Genomic DNA, 14,701 nt, shown 5'->3' with positions numbered 1-14,701 from the left:
TATTTTTATCCTTATTATATTTATTTTCTTTACATTGGTAAGATTCTTAAATTACAATATCAGATAGATTTGAAATTCAAGAAACTTTTGGATTACATATTTAAATACTAATATCAAATTAAATTTTTTATAATTTGCTAATTTAAATGATATTCATTAAAAATATTTTAATGTTTTATGTTTTATACTTAAAATATTATAATATTTTGCCTTATTTTTTTCATTAAATTATATTGTATCTTATCTTTATTCACAAATTTTACAAATGTTTCACATTTGTTTTATTATAGTATATTATAAATGTCAAGAAAAAAAATTTTTAGTATAGTAAAATATTTTATAGATTCATTTACTTTCTATTAGCATTATATATTTCATAAAATAATTCTTTTATATAACAATTATTAATTTATCATTAATCAATGTATAATTCAAAAAACAAAATAATTTTATTATTAAAATAAAATTTATGTATAAAAGTAAAAATATTAATTTAAAAAAAAAACTTTTTGACTATTAATTATTTTATTTTTAGTAACAACCACGATATCTATAGAACACAAATATATGTATATTTTTTTTTATGTTACATTTTTTAACAGATAAAATATTTAAAATTTAAATTATTAATCATTATTTGAAAATATCGTAAACTTTCAATTGAACAAACTTTCTCGTTTTTCTAACATTTGTTGATTTCATTTTTATTTGTTTTATTTCAAAATTTTATTTTATAAAGTTAGGTAAGAAATATATATATGCATAATTATTATATTTATAATCTATATACAATAATTCTTTACTCAATTCACGCTTTTTGGTCACTTTATTCAAGTGACTTCATAAAATCATTCAAAATTTCTATTTCTTCTTTTTATTATTGATATATATATCTATATACCACTTAGGGAAGTTAATTGTATTTAAATTGACTTTGTAATAAAAATCTTATTAAATATTCACATCTTTATATATCTTTTTAAATATTTAATTATATAAACTTATATTTCTTAATGTATAACTAAAAATTATTTTAAATATTTTAGATATTAATGTTATAATTAAAAGTAATAATGATAAAAAAAAAATATTATCACTATCTATTATTAATATTTTTTTTTAAAATTATTTATTGTAAATTTATGCAAGAAGGATCATATAATTCTTTTTTTGGCTCCAGTGAATATGATGATTATATGACTTTAAAATGTAATTGTACAAAAGGATCTAATAAAAGTGGTTGTGATAATAATGGAATATGTATTGTTGATGATAAAAGAAATGGTAAATTTTTTTTTTAATATATAAAACAATCTAAATAATTTTTATTATTTTTTTTTAGCAGCATGTCTTATGTTATATAGTCCTGAAAGAGGAATACATTATGGTTGTGCAAATAAAAAGCTTTCTGAAGATTCTTGTATTATTAAAACAACAAAATTAAATAATAAAGCAATAGTATGTGCATGTTCAAGGGAAAATTTTTGTAATTATTATAAATGGCCTAATTATGAATCAATTGCAAAGAAGTTTAAAGATAATCCTGAGTTTATTGAATATATGACAACAAAAAATCCATCAACGATTCACATTGACTCTAAAAATATTCATCATTCACATAGAAAATCGTATCATAAACATGTAATTCAAGATTCTGATATTACTGTTAATGAAACATTACATACTCAAAGTATGAATAATTATAAACAAACTTTTTCCAAAAAAAATCAAAACTCCGCCAATATTAATAGTTTATTTTTTACATATTTACAATATATAATATATTATATAACACTATATAATGCAATATAAATAAAAATTTAAATATTCAAGTTTTATTGATACTTATCAGTTAAAATGATTAGAAAATTTGAAAAGAATTATGATTTTTTTAAGACAATAATAAAGAGGTTCATAAATATTATTCTTCCTGAACTACTCTATTTTTTAACATATATCTTAATGCCGTTATTTTAAAAAATAAAGTTACTCATTTATTTTGCCATAATTTCCACACTTTCAATATTTTCTTGTTACTATGAAATTTTTAAATATGATATTTTTAGTATTGTAATAATTAATTTGATATTTAATAATATTACATTAAGATATTTTTTTTTCAACCAATTCTTTAAGATTCATAGAAAAAAAAAATATTTCCATTGAAAAAATCCATTAAATGTTATTCTTTTTTTTGTGTTCCAAAAACCATTTTTCTTCAAAATATCGCAATTCAAAATTAATAAAAAATCTATATTTAAAAATTAAAAATCTAATACAAATACAATTAGTCAAAATATATATATATATAAATAATTACAAAATTGACATTGAAACCGTGTAAACAATAAAAAAAACTTCTACCATAACTGAATAGTACCAAAAGGTTTTCCTTTATTTATACTATAATAAAACATTTTTTTAAAATAAAAAATTTTTTGTATAAATGACCATAATTAGTCTTCTGAATTATATTCTTTTGTACTATTGATACGTGTTCCATTACTATTTGCTAACTCATTATTTATACCATTAAACACTGTATAATTTTCTAGAGTTTTATGACTATGAAGATTTTTCTCACGATTATCTTCGTTATCATTTGACATACAATTATGTGTAGAGAATCTTTGGTAATTATTTATAACTTTTGAGTTAACTAAATATGATTCATTTGTTATATCTAAGGATGCTTCATTACACTCTAATCCTGTATTTGTAACAAATTCATCTTCTTCTATTCCAGGTGAACAATGTGAGTGATGCCGTGTAAATGGATGAGCAGAAGTTGCCACTTTTCCATTACTTATACTAATAGTCCGAACATTATCTTTAATTCCTGTCTTATCCTTCATTTTCTTACACATCAAACAATAATAAAAATTTTTTCCACGAGAATTTGTTCTATTATGAGAAAATTCATAATAAAAACATGGAAATCGTAAGTCTTTTAAAATTACAACAGGGTGTTTTTTGTTTGGTCCTGTTGGCCTAAAGTTACTCTTTCGATAACTAATACTAATAACTGAACTATCTTTAAAAGCCTTAGTAGCAATATTTAATAATTTTTGATAATCTTCTTCAAAAACATTTTTTAAAATTTCTTCTTTTTCCCAAGGATAAGATTTTACATTTGAAGTATTGGGATCAACAATCATAGGGGATACATCTGACTTCCAAAATATTTTACCAGAAACATATAAAAATTGGGAAGGATCAAAATGTAATGAACATATAAATGTATTACCAAAATCAGCAAGAATTTCTTCCTCATCAAGTTCAAAAAAATTACACCAATTTTTTCTTTTATCATTATCACGAGGCCATTTAAATAGTCTTACTTTTTGAGACTGGGACCTTAAACAAATATAGCATTGTGGGACTATATTAAATATTAAAATAATTAATAAAAAAAAAAACTTACTGTCACTTCTCAAAATATTATATAAATCTTCTTTTTCTATATAATCATTATTATCGATAACAGAAGATGAAGGATGACAATTTGAGTCATCTGAAAAATTTACAATAGACATTTTCTTATAATATACACAGGATCATAGCATATTTTACGTGTAAAGTGATTCTAATTATCACTTTCTTTTCAAGAAAAAAAAAACACTATACCAACATTTTATATTTCTACCGCATTATTTATAATACACTATTATTGGTACTTTAAACAATGGATTATAGTAATTTAGAAAAACTTGAAATTGTAAATTTTTATTGTTTATTTATTTTTTTAATGTTTTTTTTTAGCTTGATCCAGAAGGTTTAATTCAAGATCCAACATGTTTAACTTTAGTTCTTCATGAGGAAGATCATACAATAGGAAATTCATTGAAACACATTTTAGTTATGATGCCAGAAGTTGAGTTTTGTGGTTATAACATTCCACATCCATTGGAAGATAAAATTATTGTAAGAATTCAAACAAAACCTGGACATTTAGCTGTTGATGCATTGATAAAAGGACTTGACAATCTTTCATATATTTTCAAGGGTATTCAAAATAAATTTGAAGAGGCTGTTAATAATATTTGAATATGCATATTTTATATAAATTGTTATTCTTTTTTTTTTTTTTTTTGTTGTTTGTTGTATTTAGCTTTTGTACTATATAATTTTGTTTTGCTTTTGTATTATTTTTAATATTGGTATACATCCTCAACTTCTGTATTTTCTGGTATTTTTTTATTTGTTGTTTGTAATATAATTTTCTTAGATTTATAATGCCTGGTGAAATTATAAATATACAATTAGGGCAATGTGGTAATCAAGTTGGAATGGAATTCTGGAAAACTCTTTGTGCAGAACATGGGATCTCACCGGATGGATCATTCAATCATGAAGAACCTTCTATGGATATAAAAGATATCTTTTTTTACCAGGCTGATGACAGAAGATATGTTCCACGAGCGGTTTTAGTTGATTTAGAACCACGCGTCATTAAAGGTATTTTGACTTCAGAATATAAAAGATTTTTTAACCATGAAAATATCTTTCAATCAACTGATGGTGGAGGTGCTGGTAACAATTGGGCTCATGGATATGTTCAAGGAAGAGAACATTATGAAACTGTTTTAGATATATTAGACAGAGAAGCTGAATTTTCTGAAAATCTTGATGGGTTTATTCTATGTCATTCAATTGCTGGAGGTACTGGTAGTGGTATGGGATCATATGTGTTAGAGAAAATTAAAGAACATTATCCTAAGAAAGTTCTTAAAACGTATTCTGTCTTTCCAAATCAAACAGAAATGAGTGATGTCGTTGTTCAACCTTACAATTCAATTTTAACACTTGAAAGATTAATCGAACATCCAGATGCTGTAACTGTCCTTGATAATACACAGCTTGATCGGTTAGCTGTTGAAAAAATGCATGTTGATAAACCTACTTTTGCTCAAATTAATTCAATGGTTAGTAGAATTATGTCAGCTGCCACTTCCACAATGCGTTTTCCTACAAGTACTCATACAAGATTATCTACAATTATATCTCGTTTAGTTCCATTTACTCCAATGCATTTTATTCAGACTGGTTATACTCCATTATGTTCTGATCAATTTGTTGTGAGAACTTCGGTGCAAGATGTAATGAGGCGTCTTGTTCAACCGGGTTCTATGATGGTTCATACTAAATTAGATAAAGAAACTGTGCATTGTATGCTTGGTGGTTTAGTAATTTTCCAAGGAGAGGCGGATCCGAGGGATGTTTCTGATGCTTTTGATAGAATTCAACAAAAGGGTTCTATACGTGCTCCCCCCTACATGCCTATTCCTCTTGAAGTTGCAATTGCTGGAAGATCCCAATATGTTACAACATCTCATAGAGTTTCAGGTCTTATGATGGCCAACAATACTAATATTTGTCAATTATTTGAGAATACTTTAAACCAATTTGATAAACTAAGGAAAAGAAATGCTTTTGTAGATAAGTTTATAAGAGTTGACCCATCATTTGAGGGTCTTCATCAAATGGATGAAGCAAGAGAAAATGTTTATGATCTTTGTAAAATGTATCGAGACGCAACTAAAAGTAACTTTATGGACTTAGGAATCTCTTCGGTTGAAGGTAACTCAACTATAGACATTGTATAAAAAAATCTCTCTTAATTATCCTTTATATATATATATATATAAAGGATAAATGAATTGTGAATAATTATTTTAATATTTATTAAACTGTTTTAACATAAAAAAAAATGTTGATAACAATTAGTGTAATCATTTTTTCATAAGGTATTTTTTTCATAGATATATTGAAACATAAAGTGCAAAAAAGAACAACGTTAGCACTTGTTGTAAAGTTGTCAATTCAAGTCACTTTGAACTGAAATTAATTCCTTGTTTTTTAATGTAAAAAAATTTTTATATGCGTAACCATAACTAAAAGAAATCCGTATCAAATTTATTTTTAAAACACATTACAATTTAAACCAATGTAAGGAAAAATACAAAAAGTACAAAACATATTATTCATTCCCAACAACAACATTTGGGTGGACAATTAATAGGGGGTCTTCACTTATATCTTCCTCATTAACTTTTAGTAAAACTCCGTCGTCTGTGATGAGGCGATCAACAATTTTTTCACAAATATTTTTATGACGATTGTACTGTTCTTCTGTTTCTAAATCGTCAGAAATCATTTCAAGATACCATTCAATAAGTTCACTTTTACGCAATCCTTCATATTCTTCAACATCTTCATTTTTATTCTCCTCAGAAGTCAAATGAAGAACTAACATATCAGAAATTTGTTTGTAAGTTTCCCATGTAACTTTTAATTGTTCTTTACGAGGTGGTGATTTGAGAATTGATGTAGGAAGATTGACTCTATTTGTTGTATTCTCTTTGTCAACAAGTTCATCGTCATCATCGTCAAAACCATCATCTAAAGCTATATCAGGTTGAATGACACGAATAATAGAGGCTTTCAAAAGTTCAGAAGCTTTCTTAACATGAAGCGCTGAAACTTCACTACAACAATGAAGACGTGCAAGCGCCTCACTAAGACGAACCATTGATTCCAATTGACGAACAGTAATACGCCATGATGAATGTCCTCCTGAAACTCCGTCATCGTTTCTCAATGCTTTATATTCAGCAACCAAAGCTTCACCAGCTTCCTCAGTCAACTTAGGATTGAAACATTTAGCAAAATTGATGTAAAGTCTAATCTCATCTAAAGTGTAAGGAGTCTTGACTTGAGAACTACCAATACAATTCTTGTGATTATTAAGAATAGTTCGAGCAATGGAATGATCAATAATTTCATTACATTCATCAATCAAAACAAAGAACAAGTCAAATCGAGACAATATTGGAGCCGAAAGTTGTATATTTTGTCTTAAACTTTTCGATCTATTATACCTTCCATAGATAGGATTAGCTGCAGCAAGTATCGAACACCTTGCGTTAAGGGTTGCTTTGACACCAGCCTTAGTAATGGAAATAGTTTGCTGTTCCATAGCTTCATGAATTGCTACTTGATCTTTGAGATCCATTTTGTCAAATTCATCAATACAACATACACCATTATCAGCTAACATGAGAGCACCAGCTTCAATGACAAAACCACTAGATTCTTCATCTTTAACAACTGCAGCAGTTAAACCAGCGGCAGATGAAGCTTTTCCAGAAGTATAAATAGCACGTGGAGAAAATTCTTCAATTCTTTTTAAAAATTGTGACTTTGCTGTAGATGGATCACCAACCAATAACACATTAATATCTCCTCTCAATGTAGTACCTTCTTGCCTTGAACGTTTAGGAACACCTCCAAATAACATAAGCAAAACACCAAGCTTAATTTGTTCATTACCAAAAATATTTGGAAAAAGTGAACTTGTAAGATGACCCACGATATTAGGATTATCAAACATTTCTTTCAATTTGTTACGTTCTGATTTTGTTAAACATTCCCAAAATTCTTCATGTGACTTATGATCAGCCTCTCCAGGTTTAGCTATTGAATTCGAATGTGTAATATTTGATGCTAAGAAAGCAAGCTTATAACTCAAATCACGAACACCTAAGCTTTTCAGTCCTGTTAAACCACCAGCGTTATCATTATTTGCTCTACCGGTTCCTCTCATTGATTTTCCTGGATCAGCACGAACACCCGAAGCACTTATCATAGCAACATCAGGAATGACAATTAAAGTTCCTGTGATTTCAACTCTATCACCAGGTTGAGCTGTTTCAACAAGTTCCCCCCTTACTATTATATCGACAGTTCTTGGAATAGAACCTCGAGGTAATTCTTCTTGAGTTTCTTGAATTCTTAATCGCTGGAAATCAACAAATTGTGAATCCAAAGCATCTAAAGTAAACCTAGTAGAATTTCCACATTGAGCATTACTACACTTGCTTGGTTGAGTATATTTAAACTGTTGTTCTACATTTCTTATAATTGTTCCACAGTCTTCACAAGAAAATGTTGCCTTATAAAGTTCTGGATGAACGGGATGAGTACGTATGATTTGACCAACAATACTAACAAGAACTCCAACTTTATCACCATTAAGTTCACGAACCCTACACTTTGTTGGAAGTTTATAAATTGAACAATACATTTCTTTTTTAGCTAAATGATGCCTACTTGAATCATCACAATGTTCAATTGCCAAGAGATGAATAGCTTGATTTAAATATGGGGACATACGATAATATTGTGAAGCAATACAACTCGCAAGATTTTCATCAGCACTCTGAAGATCTTCAAAGTTTACATATACTGTATTTCTCTCAGCATTTAAAAGTTGAGTAATTGCTTTCATATATGGAAAATCTCCACTTTCATCATTAAAACTAAATAAATCAAAATTAAAAAAATTGAGAAAAAAACAACTAACGTTTGTAAGAATGATTTGAATCTATCACGAATATTTACTCCTTGAAGATCATTAACAACAGTAGTTTCAATTTGAGTATCAAAAGACGAAGCCATTTTTTGTATTTCCAAGTAATAACGTTAATGAAAATATAACAATAAAATTATTTACTTAATTACTTCATTGTACATGCGCGGCTTTTTTATTGTCCTTTTAAGAAATTCGTTGTAAGAAACTAAATAGTTACAAAGAAAGGGGCTAAACTTTTTTGACAAAATATAACAATACATATTGTTAAATATGTATTACCAATGTTTTCATTATAAGATTCTTTTTTAACTTTATCTGTTAGTACCGCCTTCAGAAAAAAAAATTAAAATAAAGTTTCTTATCATTATTCTTTTTTCTTTATCTTTAATCAAGGAATACCAACTTACTTATTATAATTGATAAAAAGTTTAAGAAAATTTTTTTATTTTTTAAGTTTTCATAAATTAATGATGGTTATAAAGGGAATTGTTTAAAATTTATTAAAAAAAGTCTATGTTTAAAATCATAGTAACTTTTTTGTTTCAAAAAAAAAAAATATTTATTTAAATCATGATTATCTAATTAAACTTTAATAATATGTTGATTGAATGTTAATTAAAATATGTAAAGTGTTAAAAAAAAATATGTGTTATTTTATTGTGTTTTGAATGTATAACTTTAAAACATTTTTTTTTAATTTTTTTATTAATGTTTTTAGTAAATGGATAAAAATACTCATCAAGCAACAAATAAAAGTGTATTTTAAGTTTTTGATGTAAATATAAAAATTTCATTGATCAACAATTTTTACAAAAAAGTTAATTATATGGCCATATATTTAAAAACTTTTTTGTTTCAAGTTGAATATTATGATCAATGATTAAGTTTCACTAATCGACAATGTTATGTAAAAAAATATTAGAAGGAATGTCTTTGATTTCTAACAATTATGTATAAAATATTTTAAAAAATATATCTTAAAGTATCATAACTTTATAACATCAACAAAAATAAATGATACAAATTAAAATTTCTACATTTGAAAAGTTATAAAAAGTAAAATTATGATACATAACTTTCCTAGGCAAAAAGAAGATTCAAATAAAAAGGCGGTTTAGTAAACTCATTAAGGATTTACAAAAAATTTTGGACATATGTAAAAAAGTTTTTTTTTTTATATAGTATACATAGATATTAAAAAATACTTACTCTTGTAAAAGTAAATTAGTTCAAGAACATTACTTTGACTATTGGTGAATTCATGTGTAGTCGTTTTTTTTAATATTCTTTTAAAATCTTTAACCATACTTAATTTAATTGCCAAAGAAAAAGGTTAAAGTATTTTAATAGATTGAATGGTTAAATGTTTGTTTGTTCGTTTCTTCAATTTAATGTAAAAATACTCTGACTATCTTTTCTATATGATAAAATTTCTTTTAAAATGATACAACTTTGAAAGAGGAAAAAATATCTAGTTAAAAATTGCTATTATAAGTTTATTATTTATATTTAAATATTTTAGTATAAAATTACTATTGGATTATAATTTATTGTTAATTTAAAGTTAAAAGTTATTAAAATTGAAATTATATTTTTTTTTTGGTTTAAGAGATATAAAAAATAAATAAATAATTCTAGAAAGCTTTGTTATCACGTGACAGAATAGACAACATTCAGTTGTCTGGTTATCTTAGCGATTATTTTTCCGAAAGTAATGACCGGCATACTACCTGTAGAGTTGTGGAAAAAAGTTTTGGGATATTTAAATGAACCAACAAAGTATTCTGCCTCATTATGTTGTACTACGTGGAGAAATTTATTAATTGATAACATCCCAAAACCATATTCTATTCATGTTGCATTGGATTTTTCATGTTCTGCAACTGTAAAGTAAGTTAATTTAATTATTATTGTCATATAATAATTATGTATTTAGATTTCATGATGAATATGATACATATGTATCTATATGTCAATGTAATAATCATTGTAAGGACCATAATGAAATGATATATCTAATAATGGAGGATGTTAAAGATAGATTAACAGGTTTAGTAATTGAAGATTTACTTCTTAATAGAAATATAGATTCATATTTAACACAAAAAACATTATCAGTTATTTTATCTAAATGTGGTTACAATTTAAAAGATTTACATTTTGAAGAAATTGATTTTACCAATATAAAAGCATGGTGTCTTGCTTTTATGAGTGTATTTCAATTAGAAAGAATAGTTTTTAAAGATTGTAAATTTCCAGAAGATAAAATATTAAATGAAAGTTTCCTTCTTCGATCATTAACAAAATCATTTAAATTTCTTACTCATATTGAGTTTACTAACACAGGTTTCGTAAGTTTATTATTTGTTTACCCTTAAGAACACTCTTATATTTAAGATTACTGATAAATTTGGAATGACTATAGCTAAAAGCTGTAAAAAACTAGAATATTTCAATGTAAATGGATGTCAAAATATAAGTTTTTTGACAATAGTAGCTTTTTGTGAAAATCTTGAATACCATTCAAAGACATTCATCCAAATATCAATGATGAAAACAAATATCAATTGTGATGAATTACAAAGACATCTTCTTAATCCATTGTTAAGATGTGGACCAAATTGGAAATGTAACCCAATTAGCATATCTTTAGGTTATCAGCAACCCGCTTTGGTATTAGAAAATATGACGGAACCACATTTATTAATAATTATTTTTATTTAATAATTTTTTTTACCTGTATTTTTTTTTATTATCATTTTATATTATTAGATAATATATTAAAATATATTTCCTTTTTTTTTATATACAAACAAATGACATCGATCTATTGCTTTTATATTTGGTTAGATAAAATAAACCAGTATAAATAAAGCTTAATTAAAGAATATTTAGGTATTAAGAAAAGTTTCGCATTTATATATTTATAGAAAGACTAAATCAATTTCATCTTTTCTCTCTTACATCATTTTTACTAATGTAAATTATTTATTTTATAATTCTTTTATATAAAATTTTATGTTTAATTATAACATTAAAACAAAAGGAAAAACTATCAGATATCTATATATCATATCACTATTAAATATTTTGACTATAAAAAAATATAATTCATTTTGTTGTGTATTAAAAATATATACTATATATAAACACTAGTTCAAATCAATAAAATTTTGTTTTCTAACCTCTTATTTATACAACTTTTTTTTTTTATTATCAATTATAATAATATAATGAAAATTTATTGATAAGATATTTTAATTGACGTTATCTTTTTCTTTATAGATTTATATAAATATGGGAAACCCAATACCAACAGCACCACCAGTACAAGATATTGATGTTACAATGATAAGTCCCCCTCCTTATAGTCAAATTGATACTAATACAACCTCTAATAATGGAATAATAGAGAATCAAAGCTTAACTGGACCCCCACCATCATATTTTGAAATATTTGGTGAAATAAGACAAGTTGAAGATCCTAAAGGATTCTTTACCTATGTTGGTAAAGTATTTAGAGTAATTGTTAATACATTACTTGTAACAATACTTTTATCATTATTTAATATTGTTCCAATTTCTATGATAATTATTGGATCTTTAAATATTAATAATTGTAGGATTGATAAATATATTCCTATATGGCTAATAGTTTTTGGTGTAACATTACTACTTAGAAGTATCTTACAATTACTTATTAAAAAGTTTTATGGAAACAATGGTTTAAATTCCCTTACTGAAAATACTTCAATGGTATATAATTTATCACTTGTTGGAAAAGTTTTAAATTTAGTATCTCTTATTTTCTTTATATGGGGTTTGTTTTTGTTATATAAAATATTTTTAATAATATTTTTTTTAAGGTTTACAAATGATATCAGCTAACATTGGATCTGTTAATTTCTTTAAAAAAGAAAGTAACAAATATTGTGACCATTTAACATTTATTTTTTCAACTGTTATTGTTTTCTTCATTTCCGCAATTTTAGCATTATTCTTTTGTTTTATGGTTTGTTGCTGTGGTTGTCTATGTTTCCTAAACATTGGTAATAGAAGAAATAGAAATCAGTAAAAATTACAAAAAAAAAATGGATTTCAATCATTATTAAAGGCCAAATGGATATAAAAAATCACAATTTGCCGGTTAATAAAAAATTAAAAAAAAAAAAAATAATTTGTAATACATATTTTTTAATTGTTAATATTATGTACAAAATTTAAATAAAATCTTAAACATTTTCGTATGTATAATTTAATACCTGCTTTTAACTTTACTAATCAAGTATATGTATCACTTCTTAATTTCCGTGTTTTAACAATTCGATAATGAGCTCTTTCTAAATCATATTCATCAAGATTAATATCTAAAACTTTTTTTATTAATACATCTTCAGATAATAATTCTTTTGGTAATTCTTTTAATTTTATTAATATTGATCCCTGATCAGGACATTCATCAAGAGCTTTTTTATTTCCAAAAGTTTCTGATATAATTACTAAAGCAACTTTAAACAAAACTTTTACACCTTCACAGAAAAACATATCCCATATTCTAAGAACTGAAGGCCATGGTAATGTTCTACAAAATATACACATAAACCATTGTATCAAATACATACTAGGTTCAACTAAATTTTTTTTCATATGAAAATATACCTTTGGACATTTTGCTTTCATTATATATTTCAAAACTTCACCATCAATTTTTATTTGTTCCATATCATGTGTAAAATAACCAGGAAGATATTTATGACATATTTGTACAAAACAATAGAATGCTTCTTTTAATGGCATATACATTAATAATACAGCAGCAATTGGGGCTTGTGCCTGACAATAACCATCTTCCGGATGGAGAACAGTATATGATTTTAAAAGAATAAATAAATCTTCTTTACCTTTAACACCATATGGCGTTTGTCGTGAAAATAATTCATGTTCAGGAAACTGTCTATCTAAATCTTTCTTTATCTCATCAATATATTTTGGATCAGCTGGTTGTTGTGAAACAATATCAAAGACATTCTTATTTTTACCTATATGCATATGAAAAAAAGCACCACAAAGATGTTTCCATGCTCTTCCTCGTAATGAATCAGGAATCCCTTTTCGACATCGCCTTTTTATGATATCAAATTTACCTGTCATATAATCATTCCAATGCTCTATCATTTCTATCCATTTTCTCTCGCGCCTTAACACTATCTCAACTGATAAATGTTTTGTTAATGGACCACCTTCAGGAATCTCTTCCTCACTACGAATAAATCCATGTTTATCCGTTGGTGGTAAGTTTGAAATATTTATACTATCTTTTTCATCACTTTCTGACATTTTATCTAAAATATATCATAAAAATGAAAACTTTTATAATAGAAATTTTATTCAATAAATAAAAAAAATATTTCAAAATATTGATAATTGAAATGCTAGCAACAGTTATAAAATAATTTTATTTGTTACAATATAATATCTTAATAAAAAAAAATTAAATGCTATATTTTTAAAGCTAAAAAACAAAGTGGAATAATGATTTGCTAGCATATTATGAAAATTTTTATTCCAACTAGATGTAATATTTTGTAAAATAAATTTAAAAAAATAAGTTAATTAATATGTATATGCTAATGTTAAGTACTTTTAAATATTGTATTAGTCATATTCTAATAATGTAAAAAAATTTAAACAATTTTTTAGATAAAAAGTACCTGGTATATAATTTTCTAAGCTTTTACCATTTATTAAAGGTGTTGCTACTTTTTTAATAGACTTAAAAGTATTATCATCATTAGGACCATTGATAATTGAAAAGCTATCTAAATCATAAATATTTTCTTCTTGCATATACTCATTAACTTCTGAATGTGTTTCTTCTTCAATAATTGGGAATCCACCTAATGGAACCATATTATAATTTTTAATATATTCAACACTTGTTGTAGGTTTAACATTTATTAGTTCTAATCGGTTTTTTGGATGCATCTTGTCACTAAAAAAAATATATCATTATTACCGATAAATAAATAATTAATTATTCTACATAAAAAACAAAAAAATTATTATTAAATTATTATTAAAACTGTAAAACACCAACATTAATGTAGATAAAAACACAATTCCAAGAAACAGTCGTGTCGTACTCAATTATTTAATTAGGTATAGTATTATTATTACAAAAATATTTATTATTGATAATATAAAATTAATGTATTTGATTTTCAGAAATATTTTAAATATAATTTTTATGTTTGTATTATAATTGTTAAAAAATTTTTGTTAATATAATAAAATTAAATATTAAATAAATATAAATATTTTAAAAAT

General features: G+C 24.8%; 7 protein-coding genes across 7 annotated transcripts; 4 read left to right on the top strand and 3 right to left on the bottom strand.

The window, feature by feature from the left end:
- Window positions 1-1,142: 1,142 nt before the first annotated feature.
- SRAE_2000056700 (Hypothetical protein) lies at window positions 1,143-1,934 on the top strand (the record flags this gene model as incomplete). The annotated part of the gene is made up of 3 exons (XM_024651412.1): window positions 1,143-1,284; window positions 1,343-1,690; window positions 1,897-1,934. 3 exons carry the CDS (start codon window positions 1,143-1,145, stop codon window positions 1,932-1,934), a joined length of 528 nt encoding a protein of 175 aa, XP_024505092.1.
- A 522-nt stretch (window positions 1,935-2,456) lies between these two features.
- SRAE_2000056600 (Zinc finger, C2CH-type domain-containing protein) lies at window positions 2,457-3,536 on the bottom strand (the record flags this gene model as incomplete). The annotated part of the gene is made up of 2 exons (XM_024651411.1): window positions 2,457-3,382; window positions 3,425-3,536. The coding sequence occupies 2 exons, from the start codon at window positions 3,534-3,536 to the stop codon at window positions 2,457-2,459; spliced, it is 1,038 nt and encodes a 345-aa protein (XP_024505091.1).
- A 149-nt stretch (window positions 3,537-3,685) lies between these two features.
- On the top strand, window positions 3,686-4,047 carry SRAE_2000056500 (DNA-directed RNA polymerases I and III subunit RPAC2; the record flags this gene model as incomplete). Its single annotated transcript, XM_024651410.1, has 2 exons — window positions 3,686-3,718; window positions 3,763-4,047. 2 exons carry the CDS (start codon window positions 3,686-3,688, stop codon window positions 4,045-4,047), a joined length of 318 nt encoding a protein of 105 aa, XP_024505090.1.
- Window positions 4,048-4,235: 188 nt separating this feature from the next.
- Window positions 4,236-5,606, top strand: SRAE_2000056400 (Tubulin gamma chain; the record flags this gene model as incomplete). The annotated part of the gene is made up of 1 exon (XM_024651409.1): window positions 4,236-5,606. One exon carries the CDS (start codon window positions 4,236-4,238, stop codon window positions 5,604-5,606), a length of 1,371 nt encoding a protein of 456 aa, XP_024505089.1.
- Window positions 5,607-5,980: 374 nt separating this feature from the next.
- SRAE_2000056300 (DNA replication licensing factor MCM6) lies at window positions 5,981-8,460 on the bottom strand (the record flags this gene model as incomplete). The annotated part of the gene is made up of 3 exons (XM_024651408.1): window positions 5,981-7,833; window positions 7,882-8,321; window positions 8,366-8,460. 3 exons carry the CDS (start codon window positions 8,458-8,460, stop codon window positions 5,981-5,983), a joined length of 2,388 nt encoding a protein of 795 aa, XP_024505088.1.
- Window positions 8,461-10,088: 1,628 nt separating this feature from the next.
- Window positions 10,089-12,449, top strand: SRAE_2000056200 (F-box domain-containing protein; the record flags this gene model as incomplete). The annotated part of the gene is made up of 8 exons (XM_024651406.1): window positions 10,089-10,264; window positions 10,311-10,363; window positions 10,412-10,423; window positions 10,463-10,725; window positions 10,772-11,047; window positions 11,270-11,353; window positions 11,660-12,194; window positions 12,241-12,449. 8 exons carry the CDS (start codon window positions 10,089-10,091, stop codon window positions 12,447-12,449), a joined length of 1,608 nt encoding a protein of 535 aa, XP_024505087.1.
- A 206-nt stretch (window positions 12,450-12,655) lies between these two features.
- Window positions 12,656-14,284, bottom strand: SRAE_2000056100 (RE26521p; the record flags this gene model as incomplete). Its single annotated transcript, XM_024651405.1, has 3 exons — window positions 12,656-13,221; window positions 13,276-13,716; window positions 14,086-14,284. The coding sequence occupies 3 exons, from the start codon at window positions 14,282-14,284 to the stop codon at window positions 12,656-12,658; spliced, it is 1,206 nt and encodes a 401-aa protein (XP_024505086.1).
- Window positions 14,285-14,701: the final 417 nt, after the last annotated feature.

Source organism: Strongyloides ratti (genome assembly GCF_001040885.1).
Source record: "Strongyloides ratti genome assembly S_ratti_ED321, chromosome : 2".
Taxonomy (NCBI): Eukaryota; Metazoa; Nematoda; class Chromadorea; order Rhabditida; family Strongyloididae; genus Strongyloides; species Strongyloides ratti.
Note: the sequence above shows the minus strand (reverse complement) of the source record. Positions and strands in the feature narration are given on the sequence as shown.